Source organism: Bos grunniens, chromosome 4 (genome assembly GCF_055505025.1).
Source record: "Bos grunniens cultivar Pamir isolate PY7600 chromosome 4, Bosgru_T2T1.0, whole genome shotgun sequence".
NCBI lineage: Eukaryota > Metazoa > Chordata > Mammalia > Artiodactyla > Bovidae > Bos > Bos grunniens.
The window spans coordinates 21,598,627-21,622,196 of record NC_141168.1 but is presented as its reverse complement, the minus strand read 5'-3'; the positions used below and the strand labels follow the sequence as shown (position 1 = coordinate 21,622,196).

General features: G+C 42.4%; 2 protein-coding genes and 1 long non-coding RNA gene across 50 annotated transcripts in view; 1 reads left to right on the top strand and 2 right to left on the bottom strand.

Moving 5' to 3' along the window:
- CALD1 (caldesmon 1) overlaps positions 1-23,570 on the top strand; it is a 231,504-nt gene that overhangs the window by 149,139 nt on the left and 58,795 nt on the right. For 3 of the 45 annotated variants that reach the window (XM_086395534.1, XM_086395533.1, XM_086395507.1), the window contains exon 1: positions 3,431-3,650. The exons of the other annotated variants lie outside the window; for them this stretch is intronic. In XM_086395534.1, coding sequence (XP_086251660.1) covers positions 3,598-3,650 — 53 coding nt within the window. In that variant the 5' untranslated portion in view covers positions 3,431-3,597. Of the gene's footprint in view, positions 1-3,430; positions 3,651-23,570 lie in introns of those variants that run through there. 45 annotated transcript variants of the gene reach the window in all.
- On the bottom strand, positions 4,363-10,822 carry LOC147373762 (uncharacterized). Of its 2 annotated transcripts, none has more exons than XR_015162056.1 (4): positions 10,723-10,822; positions 10,360-10,452; positions 6,356-6,436; positions 4,363-4,493 (listed from the first exon to the last, which is right to left on the bottom strand). It is a non-coding gene; the product is annotated as an uncharacterized LOC147373762 (long non-coding RNA). The 2 variants fall into 2 exon arrangements; XR_015162055.1 differs by having other exon boundaries at positions 4,400-4,535.
- The window catches only part of CYREN (cell cycle regulator of NHEJ), a 194,372-nt gene continuing 192,350 nt past the window's right edge, over positions 21,549-23,570 (bottom strand). For all 3 annotated transcript variants that reach the window (XR_015162049.1, XM_086395549.1, XM_086395548.1), the window contains one exon: positions 21,549-21,976. Coding sequence is in view for 2 of the 3 variants with exons in the window: in XM_086395549.1 (XP_086251675.1) it covers positions 21,944-21,976 (33 nt within the window). In the remaining variant the exon portion in view is untranslated. The remainder of the gene's footprint in view (positions 21,977-23,570) is intronic.

Genomic DNA, 23,570 nt, shown 5'->3' with positions numbered 1-23,570 from the left:
TCAGTAATTTCCTTGATGCTGGAAAAGATTGAAGGCCTGAGGAGAAGGGGACAACAGAGGATGTGATGGTTGGATGGCATCACCGACTCGATGGACATGAGTTTGAGCAAGCTCTGGGAGTTGGTGAAGGACAGGGAAGCCTGGCCTGCTGCAGTCCATGGGGTGACAAAGAGTTGGACACAACTGAGTGATTGAACTGAACTGATTAGTAACTCAAGAGTGACCCAGATTTTCATTTCCACTAGTAAAAGAGGCCAGAAATGTCACATGTATGAGGCCTACTCTCTTGCTGAAGGATGACTGGCCCAGCTGTTCTTAGTACCAATGAAGGATCATTACTTTGGCTCTCAGAGACACCAGTTCTGGCAGTTGGACCCTGAGTACCTGTATCTGTGCTACACAGTGAAAGCACATGTGCTTGCTGGTCTCTGCAGAAACAGACGCTGTTCACAAATTGCTTCTGGTATGTTCTTTCTGATTCCTCTCACCTTGCCTCTCAAGCCCTGGCGGCTGGACCTCAGAGGGCTACCTGGAAGCAGCTGCCTACTCCAACCCCGCTCTCGTCTTGTGAGTCTCTCATCTTCCTGCCTCTCAAATGCATCCAGTCTCCCTCTCATTGTCCTCTGTGCTCTCCCTCTTCCATACTGGAGTCTGACCGAGCCCCAGATTCATTCCTCTCTTTGCTCTTGTCATGTTAGTACCCTATTGGGTAGCAGGAGTTACGACATCCATTAGTTTTACAAACTGAAGACAGACAGCTACTTCCCAAACACATTCCATTAATTACAAGGGGCCAGCTACAAGAGTGCATGATTTCTCTCTTTCTATCTGTACAACTAGGGAAATAACTCGGTGGATATCTTTTATATAGCTGGCCATTAGTGTATTTTCAGTGCATGAGTGTCAGCATGTTAGTGGAAAATTACTAAATTCTTGCTCTCCTCTATGTGTGTGTGCATGTTTGTGTGTGTGTGTGTGTGTGTATGTGGAGAAAAAAAGTCTGGCCTGGAAGAACCACTGAATTTTTTCCAGGCTAGTCGATTTTATGAATTTATTCTGATGATGCCAAAATTATACTTGCCACCTCAAAATTGGAGTGGGAGTGGGAAACAGGAAATCAGGAGGTGAAATGTATTCCCAAGGTCAAGTTGAGTCCCATAAGCAAATGCATTGGTTTTCTATCTCTGCTGTAACAAAGAACCACAATCGTGGTGGCTTAAAACAGCACAAACTTACTACCTATTGTTCTAGAGGTACAGAGTCCAACACAGTTCTCTCCAGGCTAACCTCAAGGTATAGATAGACAGGGCTGCATTCCTTTCTGGAGGCTCTAGGGGCAAATCCATTTCCCTGCCTTTCCAGTTTCTAGAAGCCGCCACATTCCTGGATTCCTGGCCCCGTGCTTCTATCTTCAGTGCCAGCAAGGTCATCTCTCTGGCCACTATAGCCATATCTCCTCGTGACCTCAGCGGGAGAGGCTTATCTCATTGTAGACATTTTGTGACTAAGAGTGAGCACATCTGGATAATCCAGGATAATCTCTCCACCTCAATGCCTTTAACTTAATCACATCTGGAAAATCCCTTCTGCCGTGTAAGGTAACATATTCACAAGTTCTGGGCATTAGGACATTGGATGTCTTTGGGAGAAACATTATTCTGCCTGCCACAGCAAATCACTGAATTTTAGAGGAAAAAAATTAAATGGGAAAAATATGATAGAAAAAGGAATGGCAAAATGCCTCAATGCATGTATCTATCACAGCTTTGGAGCAATAAACTCAAACCAAGTCAGTATTTTATTAAAGCCTCTTGTGTAATCTCTAATTTTATGAGTGTCTTGTGCACTTTAAGTAGTCTATATACATTGAGTGATAACATACGTAATCAAAGGGATGTTTAAAGGTGTATATTCATTATGTGTGTGTATTTAGTCGCTCAGTAGTGTCAGAGTCTTTGCAACTCCATGGACTGCAGCCTGCCAGTCTCCTGTGTCCATGGAATTCTCCAGGCAAGAATACTGGAATGGGTTACCATTCCCTTCTCCAGAGGATCTTCCCTACCCAGGGATCTAATCCAGGTCTCCTGCATTGCAGGCAGATTCTTTACTATCTCAGCCACCAGGGAAGCCCATTCTTCATAGTATACGGAGATAATTAACTTTAAAATTCATTAAACTCTATTACTCTATAAACTATGACTTTGAGAAAAGCATAGGACTTAAGCAGAAAAACAGCCAACATTTTCTAGTTAGTAAAGTGAAGAGAGGATTTAATCTAACTAAATTAAACTTCTTTAAGTTGAGCACAAGAGTACCTGCTTTGGTTCCTCCCCGTGACATGGGATGAATTTTTGAAATACTCAGTGCTTTTGCATCCATGTTTGCAATGTGAAGCCATAGATCGCAAAGATTTTTTTTAAATCACGTGAAGGATGTGAATCAATGTGTGAAGGGGACTGTTTCTCCTGCTATATACCAAAAGAATCATCTTAACCTTACATTGTGGAGATCTGAGTCGTTCAACTGATTTAACAGAAAGCCAGTCCCATCAGTATCTTGGTGCCCCAGCAGCAATCTGTTCATTGCTTGTTAGAGATGAAGAAACACATTCACAACTCAGGCCTACACGGAGTGTCATCTCCAGATAGAATCAACACCACCCCCTCCACAGGGGCTGGAATCTGGCTGCTTTCCAAGCTCTTGCTGACCAGGCTCCCTTGCCTGGCCTGGCTGATGAGATCATCCCACCAAGTGCCACGGGGGCAGACCAGGCCCGCTGTTGCAACATGTTCCTTCCTCAGGCTGTTGCCTTCACTTCACCAAATGCCCTGTATAACACAGCATATCTCTGATCCACTGGCTCTCTTCCCTTTGCCTTTGTATGCATTTTTATATCATGCATCTTCCCCTGAATAAAAGGGATAATAGAGGTTTCTCAGATTTGATTTCTCAGTGGGAATTGTTTGCTTTGGAAGCCACCTACACCAATTCTAATTGAGAACAGAGCTCAGAAGGAGGGCCTGAGAACTGCACCCGGATGAACTTTTTGGTGGGCTGATTTCCGTTGATTTCTTTAGCATTGGATTGTGTATGTGAGTGATTCCAGGGTCGACTGTTTTACAAAAGCCTGGGCACGTGGATCAATCAGTGTCTTTTTCTTTAACTAGTTCTCTACCTTAGAAGGATTCTTTGTAATTGATCATATAAAGTGTTCATCATGAAAGCTACTGGGGATCATGGGCCTCGCTGTCCAGTCATAAACATTGTGGAAATCACGAAGCAATCTGGGCCCTTTACAACCTACGTCTAAACATGATGAGCCTCTATTAGAGAGATTACAGTAAAAAATAACAATCAGCTCTCTGATGATCCTGTGCGGAGGGAAAGGGTGGGGAGGAGTAGATTTGGCAAAGGACAAGCCCAGACTTTCGTCACAGGGACAGACCAAAGTGTTAACACAAAGGGAGAACCCGGGAGCATCCCGCACACTGCATTTCAGCCCAGATAACATGGCACTTCCGCGGGCCGGGTCCACGCCCTGACCGCCGGAGGGTCTCAGCACCTCTGCGCCCGCCCGCCGCCCTTCCAGCTGCAGACATGCTCGCGGGATCCGGATCTCAGGGAAGACGCAGCCTGGCCGCGCTCTCCCAGTGAGTGCTCGCTTCACCTCTTCGGGGGTTTCTTCTTCTTTCTTATAAAGGAATTGCTGTTTTTAAAATGCTTTTTAATTGTGGGAGTGGGAGGAGAGAGGAGAAGCCAGGAGGCAAAGGAAGGCAGTGAGTATGTAAGTTTCAGACCCGTATGGAACTTTTTTGGTCTCAACTTGGTGGTGGTTCTGATTGGTTTTCCTCGGTTCCATTTTTTGGGGTGGTTCGTAGACCATTTGCGGGGGGTTGATACCTAGGCACTGAGTTTTCTTATTCCAAATACCGATCCACAAAGCATCGGGTTTCTAAAGATCTGCTGTTAATTTAGACCTGAGCCCTCTGCTCGGAATGATCCATCTGCAGGGCTCAGAGACTTTGGCTAAAGCACACATTGCCCAATCCTTAGAGTCAACAGCCCAAAGCCCTTAATACACTGACCATCTGACTGTGACAGAACAAGACCCAGAGCACATGCTATTGATCAGAGAATTGTTCAGATAACAGGCTCCAAAGTTTAGGATCCTGGAATCTTAGAATGTTCAAGCTAGAGGGGCCCCTAGGGCTGTTTGCTGAATCCTATAGACTGAGAAACTGGAACCCCAAGGGGCAACTCCTCTCACCCAAAGCCAGACAGCAGTCAATAGCGGGGAAGCCAGTGTCTTTGTACTTGCAGGCAAGGGCCCTTTTCGCGCTGGCGTTTATGAGGTTTGGAAAACTCTCTGGGTCTTGGGAAAAGGTACCGCACAAGAGTAAGAACACCAGATGGCCTTTCAGTAAATCTGTCCCGTTTTTGAAAGTTTTGGCGTCGATTCAGCATGACAATTGTTGTTCCAGTCGCTCCAGCATCTGTGTAACAGTTCATCAAATAAACAGGAACTCAACAGGGTCCTAAAAAACGAGACCCACGTCCACTGCATTGGCAGATCCCTTGGATAACCAGTTTCTTTGCGTGTAATCACTCAAGTGTGAGAGCGAAAAGGGGTGTCAGAGGTTATCTGTATGGCTATCAGACTGGTTGGGTTTTTTTTTTTTTTTTAGCAAATTTACTGTTAAGAGGAATTCTGTTACATAAAGGAGATGTTCTGATCAAATGGGTGGTTTTGGATCTAGAGCTTCTCTTCACCGCTGTAGTCCCCATTGCTCATCACCCCCACTCCCCATCCTTCTCTACCCCACCCCACTCTACCCACTCCACCAAAACTTCCTTGGAATCCTAGGTGTCCGTGGAATTTGAGAAACCCTCCAATTGTGTTCAATGGCTCAATTTCCAATGAGGAAACTGAGGCACATGGGGTAAAGGGCTGGCCCCGTATTCACAGCTGATCAACAACAGAGCCTGGAATGCAGGGCAAAGAGCCCAATCTGGGGGGGGCGGTGTGTGTGTGTGTGTGTGTGTGTGTGTGTCAGTGTGAATTCCTGGTCCTGACTCTTCCCGCTTTATCATGCCCTTGCTTCTATCAGTTTACTTTCTCCATATCTCTCTCACTCTTATCTACTCATCTGTCATTACCTGAATTTCAGCAGTTACTGCCCCCCTCCCCCCCCACACACACACCTGGACAGTTCTAATTGCCTCCTATCTGGTTCCAGCTTCAGTCTCTGTCCCCTTTCTGACCGTGTCCCCTCCGGCCCTCCCACCCCTCACCCTTGAAGATAGAGCTCACTGTCCTCCACGTGGCATTCAAGGTTCTCCACAATCTGCCTTTTGTATCCCTTCCCATTCTGACTGCCCCCTGCTCTGGCCAAATCAGATTACTCACTGGTCCCCAGATTCATTACATAAAAGCCACCTCCATTCCTTGGCTCACCCTATATCTTATGTGGAGAACACTCTATAAGCCTCAGTTTCCCCTCCGAAATGGAGGAATTGAACAAGATTGGGGCTTCTCAAGTGTTCTATGGAGACCAAGGGTTCCAAGGAAGTTTTGGAGTGGGTAGGGTGCGGTGGGATAGGGAAAAGACAAGGGAGTATGGTGGGAGGTAGAGGCAATGGAGAGACGGGGTGTGATTGGAGAGTACAGTAGGGATGAGCGGCTCTATCTCATGTGCTTCTGACTCCATTCCTGTCCTTCAGGGCCCTCGTCAAACGCTCCCTTTCTCCACAAGGCTTCCTCCGCTCCTCTTTTGTCTCCACACCACTAACCTTTGTTGTCCATCCTTCTATTATTAGCTTTAAACTACAGATAGTGGTGAGCATGCCTGTCCTCTTGCAATAAATGGTAATTCACTTGAGGGTAGGAACTATTTTGACTCTTTGGACCTTCAGCTTCCAGCATGGTGCCAATCAATGATCAAAAAATATTCTTTAACTTTCCCATTATTGGATAAATCAAACTCAGTTCATCTAAGTTTACACTTTTCATCGGAGTCATTTGAACACACCAGAGCTTCTGGACCTTCTGCTTGGGAAGAAGTTTTAAGTTAAATGCCAAAACAGATGCCCAACGAAACGATTTCTAAATTGCTTTGCATTTGCATCAGATAATTTCTCTCAGTTTCATCACCTACGGAGCAAGATTGGAAGTATTTCTTTTATGAGGTACATTAAGATTCCTAAATGCCGAGACCTACCCAGGGTCATGTTATTCTCAGGGGCAGTTGTGAATGGTTTTTCAGTTCTTTCTAGTTTTCAAGGTGCTGTTTAATTTGTTCCTGGTACGATTATTGAGAGATTCTGTCACCCGCGGTCTGATATTTTCACCACTTACTTTCTCATTTTCCCAAAGCCCAGGTGAAATCTTCTTGAGTCAAGATATGGGGTTTCCTGTAGATAGCCATGCTTCGGTCACCTTTTGTAACAAACGTAGAAGGGTATATAAATTTTTAAACCATGATACCAAAGAAACGTAGGAAATTTTTTAGTTCATGCCACCGTTTTCTGAAGAAACTAAGTTAAAAACATGACAGGGAAATAAGCGTATCCGGGTCTAGTGGTTCCACTCACTACTCACAGTAGCCAAGACTATCAGGAAACCCCGTTTGTTACAACTGTGTTCAAGGAAAAAGTCAACAGTCTGGGCAGAGGAACATTCAGGCGTCTCCTCTCTTACCAAGTAAAGGGCATGTACATTTTGTGACTTTTGATTTGTATACCAAACTGGCCATTTTTGTTCACTTTGGAGTTCAAAGTTTGGCTTTAAATGGTTGACTTCACTGGACCTCTTATCTGGTTAAGGGTAAAATTACCACTTTCTGTTAGTAGATAAAAAATAAGAAAGAATGGCAGAGAAACGGGCAGTTACTCTTTGCCAGCATTGGGCACTCTGTGAACGATATTGCTGAATTTCTGCTGGAATGGTGACTGTACCAAATCTTTATGGAAATGGTCTCGATTTTCTTCATGTGTCTTCCTAGCCACCTGGCCACAAGAGCACTGACTGGGTGCCTGGTGGCAACAGGCCTTTCTTTCCCCCCTGGTTGATGCAATTTGCATTGCTCACTTCTCTTTCCCTCTTCTTACCTTTAACCTATTTCTATCCTTGACATGAGCGCTCACTTCCTACTGATTCTCACACCCCCTCCCCAGTTCCCCCAAAATGGCTTTGCAGAGGCCAGGCTAGCTGAGGCCAGAGGAATGGGGGCTGGGGAGGTGTTCCTCTGCCATCTGGAGGCTAATATGCCTCTGGCATTCCCAACTGGACCAGTGAGGATGCCCTTTTCCCCTGTAGAAATGCAGTTTCAATTCTCAGTACTAGCTTCAGATATATCCTGGGTTTTAAAAGGTGGTTGTGGGCTGGCCCGAGATCCCAACTGCCATGTATAATAATGTTTGAAGTTCCAAAAACCAATTTGCAAATTAAGGTTTTGGAAACAAGCTTTTCATAAATGTAGGACTGCCTGAATTCATTTCCAAGCCTAATTGAGTTTTTAAGAGGAGCCTTTAAAAATCTGTAAACCTCACTCATTTCCATGTATTCATTCAACAAATATTCATTGAGGGTTTCCTGTGCCAGTTAGTGCTGCTGGGACTAGGCACTAAGAACATAAAAAAGAACAAAGCACAGGCTCTGGCTTCAAGATTATCTAGTCTTTTGACCTCCCGCCCACTGCAGGAATGCTCCTCTGTTCTCATCCCACACCCACCTCCCAGCAGACACACATCCCCCGGTCCATCAGGGGGCTGCCGTCAGAACGGACAGACACCTGACCAGCGCTGGCTGTGTTTCCCTGTTTTCTCTTTCCCTCTGACCCTCTGAAAGGAATACTAGTTTCTATTATACTTGAGTATAAACTTAAATACAATAAATTTATTTTGTGACTCAGTATGTCAGTGACTCAATGGACATGAGTTTAAGCAAATTCTGGGAGATGGTGGAGGACAGGGAAGCCTGGGCTGGTGCATGCCATGGGGTCGCAAAGTCAGACACGACTGAACTGACTAAGTACACAGGCACCACATATATATACCCATATATCTATTCGAAACAAATGTTTCACAAAATAATGCTCACTCTTGCTATGTACAGTGCCCTCTGATATTTTCTTTTTTCAAGTTGTACTATTGATTTTTTTCACTTTTATTAAAGTATGACTGACAGATAAGATTATTATACATCCACAAGATTCTCCAGGCAAGAATACTGGAGTGGATTGCCATGCCCTTCTCCAGGTCAATTATTAAAGTCTAATTGACAAATAAGCTTATAGTATATTTAAAATGTACTATATGATGATCTATAGATCTATGTATTGTAAAAGAAGTCCCATAGTTAATTAACATGTTCATCACCTATCATATTTAGCTTTCTTTCCTTTTCTAGTGAGAACACTTAAGTTCTACTCTTTTAGCATATTTCAGTTGACAACAATGTATTATTAACTGTAGTCACTATGTTATCCATTGGATCGTTAAGACTTTATTCACCTTATCACTATAAGTTTATAGCCTTTTACCAGCCTCTCCCCATTTCCCCTAGCCTCCAGCCCTTGGCAATCAGTATTCTCGTTTAAATTTTTTATTCAAGTTCCACATGTAAGTGATAGGATGCAGTATTCGTGTTTCTCTGTCTGGCTTATTTCAGCGCAATGCTGTCCGTATTCATTCATGTTGTTGCAAATGGCAGAATTTCCTTCTTTTAAAAAAATAAGTTTTGTTGGCCTATGGTTGATTTACAGTGTTGTGTTAGTTTCAGGTGTCCTTTTTAAAGGCTGATAGGATTCCACATTACTGTGTACATATGTATATATTACAATATTGCGTATTATATATATTTACATACACATGTATATGGATCTCCATTCATCCATTGATGAACACGTAGGTTGTTTCCATACCTTGGCTATTGTGAGCAATGCTGCAGTAACATGAAAATACAGATATTTCCAATATAGTGATATAGTTTTTTGCCCTCTGATATTTTCTTTAGTCTATATTTCATTAAAAAATGCTAGTCATAACCTACTAAGTAGCCCCTGACCCTGATAGCTGCCTGTTTCAGAGATCAGCCTAGATACTTAAAGAGAGGCTTTTCAAGTGGGAATCAGAGGGTCTTGATTCTGGTCTAACTCCTTCAGCAATAAGCCCTGTGATCTCCAGGAAGCCACTTCATCTTGCTACAATGCAGCTGTAAGATAGAAATGCTCGTGTCTGCTCAGTGTAACTTGCAGGGTGGTAAGACCATCCAGTACAGTGATGTGTGTCAAAGTATATGGAAAAAAACTAAGTACTAAACAAATGCAAGTTATTATTAAATAGCCTTATTTTTCCCAATTAAAATTTAATATCAGAGGAACAACTTGGGGAGACCATTTGTTCTTTATAGAGTTGTGGAAAGATCCTTGCATGGGCTATAATATTATGCAACTTCACAAATGAAAATCTCAGAGTGACATTTGTTTGGGATGTTGTAACTAGGTTTGTATTTAAGAAGCTCAGCCAGGTCATCCTCTTTTCTCTGCCCTTAAATCCTTTTTCCGGTTGTAAAATCAAGGAAGCTACTAGGTGGTCGGTGGATTTTTACTTCTGAGCCAATTTGTGAAGGAGTGTGCTTTGCCTGATAGTATCTGCTCTGGCCCACTGCATCGATAAATGCTCATTTCCACTGCTATTAAGACTGCTTTTTATTAAAAACAACTGACATTAAATAAAAGTAATGAGTAAAGGAGATAGCTTTATTAAAAACGGTTTAAAACAATAAATTTCTAAAGAAAATATGGTACTTTTCTCACTGACCATTCACTTTTTTTTTATAACCTTTATTGTAAACCTCATCTCATGCAGACATTGATTAGAATGCTTCTTACATCTTGATATTGCTATTTAGGCCCTGGTATTTTAGGCTGGTATTTTCTATGCTAATGAATTCCTATTGAAGGTCTAACCCACACTAGACAGGCTCTTCCAGGCTAGCTCTGTCTTTTCTTTCCATGACTTCTTTCTGATAGTTACAAGGAATAAGCACTCACCTTTTCTAGAACTCAATTCTGTAAGTCACTATGCCTTACTCTTTATATGCAACAGAGATAATACGTGCTTAGTTACTCAGTCGTGTCCGATTCTTTGTGACCCCATGGACTGTAGCCTGCCAGGTTCCTCTGTCCATGGGGATTCTCCAGGCAAGAATACTGGAGTGGGTTGCCATGCGATTCTCCAGGGGATCTTCCCAACCCAGGTATTGAACCCAGGCCTCCCGTGTTGCAGACAGATTTTTTACCAACTGAGGCACCAGGAAGAGATAAAATAACAATATAATAAAGTAAGGACTATACTCACCCCAAGATAATTAGCCACTTTTGCTCCTTGAAGAGTGAAAACATTCTTGCACAGATCAGCGATACCCCACCAAAGGCCACAGTTCATAATTATCTTGCATAGTTTCCAGAGAAGGGTACATGAAATATAAAAAATTTAAGGAATTTTTTCAACCTAACTTTAATATGGTTTCATGATATTTATAGCTTTTGTGTAATTCCTATAGCTTCTTAATGAATTAATATGATATGTCTAAGAATTGAATTGAAAATAATGGTGTTCACACAACTTTTTAATAAGAGTAAATTTAAGGTCCACGGTGGCCAGTGTATACTGAACTTTTGAAGCAGAAGAGATGGCTTTAAAGAGGAGCTGGTCACTCACCTCTGCTATTTCTTAGGTAGTCTTTCCAGAGTGAAACAGCCCTGCTGGCTGGGAAAAAGGTCTCCGTACTCTTTCAGACCCAGCTTTCAAAGCGCTAAATGGGCACATTATTGGCAGGTGAAAACTAGAACCTGACTCCCACATCTGTTTGGACTTTGATCTTTGATAAGTGTGTGATTAAGCAGGTCTGTTAATTTCAGTGGGCCTATGTTTCTTCATATGTGGGGTGGAGCAGGTGGGGGGAAAGAAAGGTTTAGTATCTGTCTTGCAGGTTTAGTGAAAATCAAAGGAATTAGTTATGTGAAGGTGTATAAACCACAGCAGATAATCAATCAGTGTTAAATTATCCATCTTCCTCTCCCGTAAGAGCTCTTCTTTTCCTACAGACCCTAGAAGAGAAATGGCTTGATATCTTACACCAACAAAGCTACTGGGGTGTAAGATGCTGGGGCAAAAGCCGGGTGAATTCAGTTTGTGGTTGACATGTGTTCAAAAAATCCATCTATTTTTAAAAAATCAGAGGAGCTCCTCATCTCAGATTTTAGTTGTTCCATGTACTTCCTACTTAAAAACTATAACCCATACTGCAATACTTTGGAGAACTCTTAAAGTTAAAAGAAACTTGCTAAAAATAGGCTTTGGGGGCAAAATATAAAATTGCTACTTTCCAAAACTGGCCTAAACCAGACACATTGTGAAGGAGGACATAGTAAGAAGTAGGGATTTGTTTGCCAAAAACTTTGATGCCACCAATCTCTAAGTAAGCTTGATAGAGAAGGAGAGTATAAATTAAGAATATTAACTTTGAAAAAGTGCAGATAAAGTTAGAGCTGGACTCAAATCCTAGTTGCATCATTTTATTAACTATGTGCCCTTGAGCTGATTACCTAATCTCACTGAGTTTTTTCAGTTTATTTGTCTATAAAATGAGGAAAAGATATGTAAAGTGGTTAGCATGGTGCCTGGCACTTAGCTCAAAAAGATGTGTGTGGGGTGATAGACAGTGATAATTACTGGCATTAACTGGATGCCTAAGGGAATGAGTCTGAGGTAGCTTCCTGGTACAGTAAGCCCCCTACACATGAATCTTCAAGTAGTGAACTTTCAGAGATGCGAACATGCATTCCGTCAACATCAGGCATGCATGAAATTGCAGCTTGCCCTCCGTCTCCTTGGCAGTCCTTCAGCTCTACCATCTCCCACCTCCACTTCCTCCTCCACTCAGTAACTCTTCTTGCCTGTTCACTCAATGCCAGCCTCTATGTATTAGCTTACTACTATACTTTTCAAGGTAATGTTCTGCAGGATTAAAAATGGTTTTTTTTATTTTTGGGTTTTTTTTTTTTATGTATTATGTATGTGAAAAGTATACTATTACAGTACAGTACTGTATAGCCAATTGTGATAGTTGGGTACTTAGGCTAACTTTGTTGGACTTACAAATGCCCTCTCGGAACAGAACCTGTTCATATGTAGTGAACTTACTGTATTCACAGAACTGTGAATGACTGTGATGAGTTGTATTAGTTTCCTAGGGTCACATAACAGTACCACGAACTAGGTGGCATAGAACCACAGAAACTCATTGTCTCTCACAGTTTTAGAGGCTAGAAGCCTGATGTCAAGGTAAAGTCTGCAGGACTATGCGCCCCCTGAATCCTATAGGGGAAGATTCTTCCTTGCCTTTTCTGGGTGCTGGTGGCCCCAGCTGGGCCTTGGTTTGTGGCAGGATAGCTCCAATTTTTCCGTTACTTCTCATGACATTCTCCCTATTTCTCTTCACATCATCTTCCCGCTGTCTGTCTCTGTGTCTGAATTTCTCCTTTTTATAAGAACTCCAATCATTGTGGATTGGAGTTCACCCTAATGACCTCATCTTAACTTGATTACATCTTAATTCCAAATAAAGTCGTGTCCTGAGGTACTGGAGGCTAGGACTTCAATGCATTTTTGGAGACAACACAATTAGACCCCACATAATTATGTGGGTACACAGAGTCCCTAGAATTAAATGCAACAAACCTGGGCCTTACCTCTACATTTTAAAGTTTGCTGAGGTCTCCACAAATTGAGCAAACCTTCTGTATCCTGGAGATACCTTATGTGGAAGTGGTATTCTGATGTGAGTTTGCTGAGTAGTAGATATTTCCAGAGGGATTCCCAGGTGGCACAGTGGGTAAAGAATCCACCTGCAGCGCAGGAGAAGCGGGTTCAGTCCCGGTGTTAGGAAGATCCTCTGGAGGAGGGCATGGCAACCCACTCCAGTGTTCTTGCCTGGAGAATCCCATGGACAGAGGAGCCTGGTGGGCTGCAGTCCATAGGGTCACATAGCATTGGACATGACTGAAGCAACTTAGCAGGCACGCACACAGGTACTTCCTGATCACTAAAGGACAAAAGCTCCTTAGGCTCAAGCATTATGGGGCTTTCCTTTTAACCTCAGTGAGTGAAGGGCACCCAAGAAGTATGTACGTATAGCATAGTCTCTTCTCACCCCAAGGGAAACAGCCTTGAAGTCATAAATTGAACCATGCCAGGCCTGTACGGGTTAGCATCATGGGAAAGATTTACTTTCCACTTATTCTCCCTCCCTTGTATACATTTTTAAACTTCTGACCTTAATTAAACATTCAGTTTGACCCAGGGAAGCATTATAAGTCTGTCTCTCTCAGATCTGAAGACTTGCAGGCTGGAAGGGAGATGCTGTAAAACATTCCCTCCATCCAGGAGCTTAAGAAGGCTAGTTTTATGAGTCCACCTAGAGCTACAGGTAAATCTCAAACCAAGACCCTCAGACACCAGAGGAGCAAAAGGAACACAGCAAAGGTGAGAACTGAGCATATGAGGAAATAAAATTATAAGTTACAATGGAAGGCAACTTCATGAATTAGATGGGCTACTAATTCAATGTAATGAACCACACACCAAAATAAACAGTAGAAGGTGCTTGTAATTGCTGAGAGAAATTAACAAAGTAGAACCATGTTGTTGTTCAGTCGCTAAGTAGTGTCCAACTCTTTGCAACCCCCATGGGCTGAAACACATCAGGCTCCTCTGTCCTCCACTATCTCCTGGAGTTTGCTTAAATTCATGTCCATTGAGTTGGTGATGCCATCTAACCATCTCATCCTCTGTTGTCCCCTTCTCCTTTTGCATTCAGTCTTTCACAGCATCAGGGTCTTTTCCAGTGAGTAGGCTCTTTGCATCGGGTGGCCAAAGTATTGGAGCTTCAGCAGAAACATTCGATCCTTAAACTGAGTACTGTCTTAGTTTCCTCGGGCTGCCTTAACAAAGCACTACATACTTTAAACCAACATACTACATACATTAAACCAACAGGCAGGGTTGTTCCCTTCGGAGGGCCATGAGGGGGAGTCTGTGCCAGGCCTCTCTCCTAGCTTCTCTTGGTCTCCTGGTCATCTTTGACTGTCCTTGGCATGTAGATATATCACTCCAGTCCTCTGCCTTCCTCTGACATTCTCTCTGTTTCTTCACATAGTCTACCTGCCATGCATGTCTCTTTCTGTGTCCAATTTTCTTCCTTTTTATAAGGACTCCAGTCCTGTTGGATGAGGGCGCACCTTATGACCATCATGACTTGATTACCTCCGTAAAGGCCGTATTTCCAAATAAGATCACCTTCTGAGGTTCTGGGGGTTAGGTCACCAACCAATCATTTTTTTTTTTTCATAATTTTATTATTTATTTATTTATTTTTGGCTGTGCTGGGTCTTTGTTGCTGCCAGGCTTTCTCTAGTTGTGGCAAACAGGGGGCTACCCTCTAGTTGAGGTGCATAGACTTCTCATTGTGGTGGCTTCTCTTGTCAAGGAGCACGGGCTCTAGGTGCTCAAACTTCAGTAGTTACAGCACGTGGGCTCAGTAGTTGTGGATCTTCGGCTCTACAGACTCAGCAGTTGTGGTGCATGGGCTTAGTTGCTCCAAGGCATGTGGGATCTTCTCCAAGACATGTTCTATCCCTCCCAGATCAGGGATAGAACCTGTATCTCCTGCATTGACAGGTGAATTCTTTACCACTGAGCCACTAGGAAGCCCCCAACCTGTCATTTTTAGAGAGGACACGCTTAAACCCATTACAGGTTCTGAGAGATTTAAAATACTTTAACATGACATTGCATAGTTTAATTCATAAGCAGTAAGTGGGATAACTTTCTAGTACAATTAAAATGCCAGCTGACTGAAGGATATGGGGGCAGTGTCAGGCCATCTGTTTAAAGCCATTCCAATGACACTCAGAACCAACCTCTATGTGTAGAGTTCTGAACCATCAGTTCCCCACTAAGTTTGGGTGTTAAGCCAGCCCCAAAGAATAATAGAAAAGGGGATTATCCTCTTCTACTGGCATGCATGTGTTTTCTGGAATGGGAAGATAAAGCTGTCTGATGATAAATTTTACATTTTAACGACAAGTGACACGGGGACTAAGAGAGAGACAGAGAAAATGAGAGATAAAAGGCATTCCACTTATTGCACATTTTTAGCCCCTACTTTTTCTCTCCACACTCCACTCCTCAAAAAAAAAAAAAAAAAAAATACAGAGACAAGGTAGTCAACAGAGAAAGAATAAAGGAATACCAACAAAAGAATATTTCCCTACATTTGTTCTGCATTTCTAAGCTTTCTCTGGTGTTAATATTCTCAGTGAAAAGGAGTTTAAGATCCTTGAGTAGAAAAATCTACCTGCCCAGTTCTCCCCTTCATGCTGGGAAACAGCAGCATGCCCTGGAAGACATAAGCACAGAACCTATTTTCTATATGATGATGAAGAGGAGGAAGAGAAGGATGGTAAAAATAATAGTAATAATAATAATAGTTAGCACTCATACAGTACTTAGAATGTGCCAAGCCCTATGCTAGTACATTACAAATATGAGTTTATTTAATTCTTCAACAGCAGGACGCGTTGAGTGCCATTATCTCCATTTTCAGTCATTTCAGTCACTCAGTCGTGTCTGACTTTGGCAACCCTATGGACTGCAGCACACCAGGCTTCCCTGTCCATCACTAACCCCCAGAGCTTGCTCAAACTCATGTCCATTTTACAGATGAGGAAAATGAGGCCAAAGAGGTTGATTCACTAGCCCTCTTCCTCCCTGTGTGGGTGTGTAATGCCTGGCTTCTGCCTCCTGGCTGACTCCCGGCGGCTCCCTCCTTTCTCCAGCTAACACGGATGTTATTCCAGGCCTGTACTTTCACAGCTCTAACCTCTGGTCTTTGAGTGGGAGAATCTGGCAGCAATTGTAATATGACATCAGATCCTGCTTGATGAGCAAGCTTCTCCTCCTGGTGGAGCAGGGCTGGATGGGGTGAGACGAGTGGTCTGGTGAGGGTCTTTGATCTTTCATGACTCTTTAACCTTAAACAACCCACCCAGGGGACTACAGATTGCTTTAAGGGCCCTACAAAGAGGCAGTGAGTGTACCTTTCCCCCATGATGGGAGAGCTGTACCATTAATAATCACGTGGCTTTCTTATGCTATTTAAAAGAAAATAAACTCTTTGAGTAATTTTGACCTTTTCCATATCTTAACTTCTCAGTCCTGCCCTGTCAAAGAACTGAGACCTGAAACGAAAGAGACAAGCTATGTCATAGTTGTGCAAAGAGCCCAGACTTTGGGGTCGGCCAGACATGCAAGCTAAGATCCTACAGGTATAAGCCTGGGCAAGTGACTTGACATCTCTGGGCCAGGTTTGTTCCTCTCGTCTGTAGATGGGATCTGTTGTGTGTGTTCAGTGCTGGTGTAAGGGTTAGATGAGGTGCATCCTGTGCATTGCCTGACACCTGGTCAGTACAGGCAGGTCTCACTTTACTGAGCTTCACAGACACTGTGTTTTTTTACAAATTGAAGGTTTATGTCAATGCTGCATTGAGCAAGTCTATTGATGCCATTTAATCAGCAGCATTTGCTCTCTTTGTGTCTCTGTGTCACACTTTGGTGATTCTTGCAATATTTTGAACTTTTTCATTGTCACGGTATTTGTTATAGAGATCTGTGATCAGTGATCTTTGGTATTGGTGTTGTTGTTCAGTTGTTAAATCATGTCCGACTCTTTGCGACCTCATAGACCGCAGCATGCCAGTCTCCACCATCCTCCCCTATCTGCCAGAGTTTGCTCAAATTCATATCCATTGAGTTGGTGATGCTATCTAACCATTACATCCTCTGCCGCCCCCTTCTCCTTTTGCCTTCAAACTTTCCCAGCATCAGGGTCTTTTCCAATGAGTCAACTCTTCTCATCTTTAGTATTACTATCATAATTTTTGGTATTTTTAGCAATAAGGTATTTTTAATTAAGGTATATAAATTGTTTTTTAGACATAGTGCTATTGCACACTTAATATACTGCAATATAACATAACATAACTTTTACGTGCCCTGGGAAACCACAGAATTTGTGTGACTAGCTTTATTGTGATATTTGCTTTATTGCCGTGGTCTGGAACTGAAACTGCAGTATCGCTGAGGTTTTCCTGTACTGTACAAATGGGAGTTATATATCACCATTGAATAAGCCCCCTCATTTTTTTTAAACAATTTGTTTTTAAAAAATTGTTTGCTTCATTCATTCAAAGTCAAGGTTGGCTGGTCTTATACATTCCTCTTTTTTTTTTATCACCAATGTTATTATTTCAAATGGATAATGGCTATTGTGTTTGGATCATTAGCCTTAGAAATATTGAACTTAAAACTTTAACACGGTGTAAAATTTAGTGGAATGAGTTGTTGGCTACAGCACCCAGATGGCAAGGTGACTCCTGGAGCCACCTCCAGTCTCCTGGTGGAGGGAGGGGGGGGCGTAAGCACTTTTTAAAAAAAAGTCCCTAGGGGAGCTTGACGGAGAAGGCAGTGGCACCCCACGCCAGTACTCTTGCCTGGAAAATCCCATGGATGGAGGAGCCTGGTAGGCTGCAGTCCATGGGATCTCTAAGAGTCAGACAGGACTGAGAGACTTCACTTTCACTTTTCACTTTCACGCATTGGAGAAGGAAATGGCAACCCACTCCAGTGTTCTTGCCTGGAGAATCCCAGGGATGGGGGAGCTTGGTGGGCTGCCGTCTATGGGGTCGCACAGAGTCGGACACGACTGAAGCGACTTAGCAGCAGCAGCAGCAGCAGGGGAGCTTGAGGACTTAAAATCTCTGTGGTAGGCTTCAGAGCTCCATCTGAGCAGAACACCACAATTCTATGACATCATTGAGATGGAAGAGAGCATCAGTCAGAATAGTTCAAAATTACGATGATGTCCTGACTCTGAACATAAGTCCCTCATCTTCTCTGAGCCTATTTCCTCAGTGGCGAAACAAGGATGATAGCAGCGTCTGCCCCACTATTGAGAGCGTGTACGTGCTGAAAGTGTTTTATAAACTCTAGTTAAAGTTAGAATTGTGTGGATGGATCTGAGTTTCTGAGTTGGCTCTGAAAACAGCTCAGCCACTAAACAGGATGGGATTGACAAGACAGCCCTGCTGACACAGATCATAACAGGGCAGCATCTCATTTTGACTTGGAAGCTGTTCCCAGTTGTACTAAAGTCCTAGAAAAAAAGAAAAAAAAGCCTGGTTTAAGTGGTGGAACACTGTGAAAAAAGGAAGAAAGTGTTTAGCTAGGACAAGAGTCAGAGCGTAGCCAGGTGAGAAGTAGAAAGACAGAAGGAGTCAGGGTTTTTATTTTGCTTCAGGTTCAAAACCGAAGATGCAAATGACACCTCTAGGTTTGGGTATAGCTTTAAAACTGGGACAGGCCATCTAAGCCTAGCCCTTCTTTAGGTTAAGACCAGGTACTCACCGATTATACGTATTCAACTCCCTGGAAGCATTCAACTTAAAATTTCTTGCCTGCATTTCTAAGTTTCAAAAACACCCTTCCAAAAAAAAACAAAAAAAACTGCATTTAAAAAATATTAAGATTGTGTTTTTTTGGTTTGGCTTTAAAAAAAAATTTTTTTTTTTAAAATCCAAAACCATAATTGTGGCCTACCAAGATGGATTCTCCTCCCATACAGAGAGGATTTAATTTTTCCAGTCCCCTCCCTCGGTGCCTGTTACCCTCTGCTCATTTTTGATGAACTGCACATGTTGTAGAAGCCACTCCTGGGCCTCAGACACGAGCAGTCTCCCTCGCCACTGCCAGTGTCCTAATAAGGGAATGAACAAGCTCCTATTGGTGAGCTAAGAGGAGTCAGGCGGTGGATGATATTTTTGCTGATTGAGGAGGATAAGGTGTGGTTTGGCAGGTACCTCGTTGGTTTGGCTGGCTCCCGAACTAGTTTTTTTTTTTTTTCTCTTTTGGAGTTCAAATTCTGTCAAACAGGCACTCAGAATTGTTTTCTTGCTTAAAGCTGAGCTGAGCTTCAAGAGTATCATCTTGACACAGATCATCCACGATGGGGGAAAAGATAGGAATTTGGAGTGAGATGAAGTTTTCATCCTGAATGGAGGTTGAGGGGCTGCCACCAGAAGGAAGGTGGCATCAGACTCAGTCAAATTTGGTCATGGAAAGAACATGCAATAGACCACTCAGCATACTTAACCAGTGTTTCATAGGTTTACAATTTTTATCTGCACAAAAATATTACATAACATTCACTTGCTGCCAGCAAATATTGATATACCCTAATTTTAAAAAATAAAAGAAACAAGAATATCTAGGATCATAAGGACAAGTGTCCCCATCTATTTCCACTCTGATCTCAAACTACTTGCCCACTACTCCTGTCTCCACTCTTGTTTTTTGAATGACTCTCCGTTGCCATTTAACGTGGCTGCATCTGGCCAGAACTGTTCCTCAGTCACTCATTATGAATCAGTGTTTCTCAACCTAGAACCACTTGGGGAGCTTTAATGCCTGGATCGTAACCCACAGTGGGTCTGATTTAATTGGTTTGGGGCACAGCCTGGGCAGAAAGATGTTTAAAAGCTCCCCCAGGTGATTCTAATGTGCACCCAAGGTTGAGAACTGCTGCTCTGAATGCATCCTCTATTGTATTGTCCAAGGTCCTGGATGGCAGGGCCAGCGTCTCTCTCTTTCTGAGGTTTTGAAACCTCTTTAAAAGAGAATACAACATGTATATGAAACGAGTTAGACAGGTTTCTTCTCAGGTTGGTAAGTTCAGTTCAGTTGTTTTAAACCTAACAATAGAGACTTGTGCTTTCAACCCAAATCAACTTCTAGACATATGGGTATCATTTGAACTTTACTTTCCATGCATGTAAAGGAGTGAAATTCTCTGCCAACTAGTCAAAAAACAGTGATTCCATTTTAAAGGTGTAAGTAATGATGTTATATTTTAATGTTTTCTCTGTGTTTATACAAGCTATTCATCTCTTGATATTTAATTTAGTTAATAAATGCTTCTTTATTTGACTTTTCTTCTAATATTAACCAAACTTCACATCCTGAAACTATGAACTTGGTATCTCTAGCAAGGATAGTATGATATGACTGAGAAATTTTTAACAACTATTTTTAAGCGATCCATCTTTGAAAACAAGAGGATCTGAGAGTGTAGAACCACCATAGAGAGAAGTTTTGAATTTTGGAAAAGTCATGATCAATCAGATGTCCAGAATAACTTATTACTCTCAACTTCTTCACTGGAAATTTCATTATCAAAGAAAAAGGTCATTTAGAAATTCAGGAGAATAGCCTACACTCTAATTTATATGGACTATAGATTAGAAAACCATCACCTAAAAATTGACTTACAAGTTAGAAACATGGATGGGATTACTTAGGACAGCAAGTATGTTGAATAAGACTAGAGCTGAGGAAGACATAGAGGAAACTGCAAAATATTTCATAAATGATAGGCACAGTATTTCACATAGGAAAATATGGTCAACAGTGTCAAAGACCTCTGTGAGCTCATTTAAAATGGGGTCTGGAAAGGGCCACTGGACGCTGTGTTCCAAAGTGTAGCCCTAGAGAGCACAATTCAGCAGTACAGTGTCATTGGGGATTATGGCTACTAATGCCTGGATCAAAAATAGTCAACCTAGTGTTCAGAGACATTTAATTGTTGTTGTTGTTCAGTTGCTCAGTCACGTCCAACTCTTTGTGACCCCATGGACTGCATCTTGCCAGGCTTCTCTGTCCTTCACCATCTCCCGGAGCTTGCTCAAACTCATGTCCATTGAGTCATATCCTCTGTCATCCCCTTCTTCTACCTTCAATCTTTCCCAGAATCAGGGTCTTTTCCAATCAGTCAGTTCTTCCTATCAGGTGGCCAAAGTATTGGAGCTTCAGCTCCAGCATCAGTCCTTCTAATGAATATTCAGAGTTGATTTTCTTTAGGATTGACTGGTTTGATCTTGCAGTCCAAGGGACTCTCAAGAGTCTTCTCCAACACCACAGTTTGAAAGCATCAATTCTTGAGTGTTTAATAACCAAATTGAAATGTTCCTTTTTTGTTTGTTTGTTTATTTTGATCAGTTGGACAAGTGGGTAAGATGTCTGGAAAGTGTCAGTTGCTCAGTCGTGTCCGACTCTTTGCAGCCCCATGGACTGCAGCCCACCAGGCTCCTCTGTCCATGAGATTTTCCAGGCAAGAATACTGGAATAGGTAGCCATTCCCTTCTCCAGGGGATCTTCCCAACCCAGGGATTGAACCCTGGTATCCTGCATTGTAGGAAGATTCTTTACTGTCTGAGCCACCGGGGAAGCTTCAAGATGTCTGGAGATAAAATCACTTCATGAGCCCTTTGTAGATACGTCTCTGGGTGAGTTTAGGTTAGCTACAAAGTAGATTAAACTAATTTAGAAGCCTAACTCTGAAAATAGATGTAAAATAACAAGACTTCCCATGATATAGTGGAATTAGCTATTTTTTATTATCTTAACAATTTATCCCATGAGTTACAGAATCTGTTTTGACTAAAGCACATAAATATATTTCTAAGGGACTGCATAACTCAAATTTGCTTAGTTTACCTACTTGTACTGAAGTATTTTTGCTTTCTACGCACATTGCAAAAGGCCAAAACCAATACTAGGCTTGATAGTGAGAGGAGAGAGAATATAGAGGGATAGAAGGATTTTATAAGGGAAAATGATACAAGAGAGAGTGATGGGAGTGGTGGAGGAGGCATGCGCCAGAGTAACAGGGAAACAAAGAGTTCCTGCTCTGCTCACAAACCATACTGAGGCCAGTCCTCTTGCAGGAACAGAGACAGGCTGATGGCAGGTGTGCATGTGCACACACTCACACACACAAGCCTCTGAAGCAGGCCAGGATCTGCAAACAAATGAGAAAACACTAGTTGACTCAGTTTAACTTTAGTCCCTGACTATTGACTATATTCTAAAGTCAAATATCTTTCCTGTTCATAACCATTTGGTTCTTCTTACCCAGGAAAACATACATTTTCCAGCTCTAAACTCAGAGTCTAAGTCTAAAGTCTAAGAGGATTTCTGTATGTAGTTACAACATAATCTCATACATAGAGAAAATAGCATTCAAATGAGAAACAAATTTATAATAAGTGCATTACAATTTTGGCATTTTTGGCCAGTGAGCTACATTTTCCAGGTACTCACAGAGACACTGTAAGATGGCTTTAACTAGTAGCTGTTCCCAACTTCTAGCAGGAAGGACTTGAGAGAAATGTGAGGTATTGGGGTTCTACCCCCTGCATTTCTTTGCTAACCCTCTTCTGTCTCCAAGCATAGCGTGGAAGCTGCCACTGGCACTCCCAGTTCCAAGTAATACAGCTCTCTTCTATTACTTCATAGTGTTGAAGTTCAAACCTGAGAGGTGCTTTCTTCCCGCTGTGAATGATTAGGCTCCCACTGCTGGAACTCATGGTCAGAGAGCAAGTCCCATGGCCCATGCAGTATGGCCATGCGCACAGCTAGATTTCCTGACTCATATTCACAAGCCACTGTAGAGCGTCTGCCTTCTCGGAGACTCACAAAACTTCTGAATGAGTGTGCATGTTCATGCACACGTGTGCCTTTGGGACATCCTTTGGGGGTGGCTTCTAATAAAGCTCTAATCACTCTAAACATCATTTTCTCAGTAAATACTTGTGAGCCTCGTGTAGAATTGTTGGCCTTTCCCTATTCATGAAACTGAGTCACAGCTCATTGATCTGTCCTTTGGGGAAGCATTGTTGTCCTGTATTTGACACTAAAACTTTTAAATAGCTTCATGTTGCCTCATTTGTCCTTTCCATATCTGATTCAGTTAAATCCACATAAATTTAGGCAGTTCATCTCATATGCAAGGAACTGAATTAGCCTTCATCATTGTTAATTAGCCGTATTGCTCACTGTCTTTTGCTGTATGCCTTTCTTGAATTTACTACTAAAAATACTTATTAAATACGTACCTTATGCAAACACATTGGAGAGGAGGTCTAAAAATATGTATAAAACATGACTCTTGCTTTCAATAAACATGAAATAGTATGAGAGAGAAAAATGCATGAGTGCTCAGTCGTGTCCGACTCTTTTTGACCCCATGGACTGTAGCCTGCCAGGCTTCTCTGTCCATGGGATTTTCCAGGCAAGAATACTGGAGTGGGTTGCCATTTCCTTCTCCAGGGGATTTTCCCAACCCAGGGATCAAACCTTCATTTCCTGTGTCTCCTGCATTGGCAGGCAGATTCTTTACCATTGAGCCACCAGGGAAGATGTACGAGAGATAGGACGTTACACAAAGAACAATAAAGCAATACTGAAAAATATCTGGAAAAACCGCAAAGATTTCAAGGAAAGAAGGAATTCCTTCCAGTTGACTTCCATTATGTCTGGTAAGACTCACACAGATCTGAGCTGTCCCTGAGGGGTAGAGAAGCGCCCTCTAGGTAAAAACAGAGAGGCAGGAA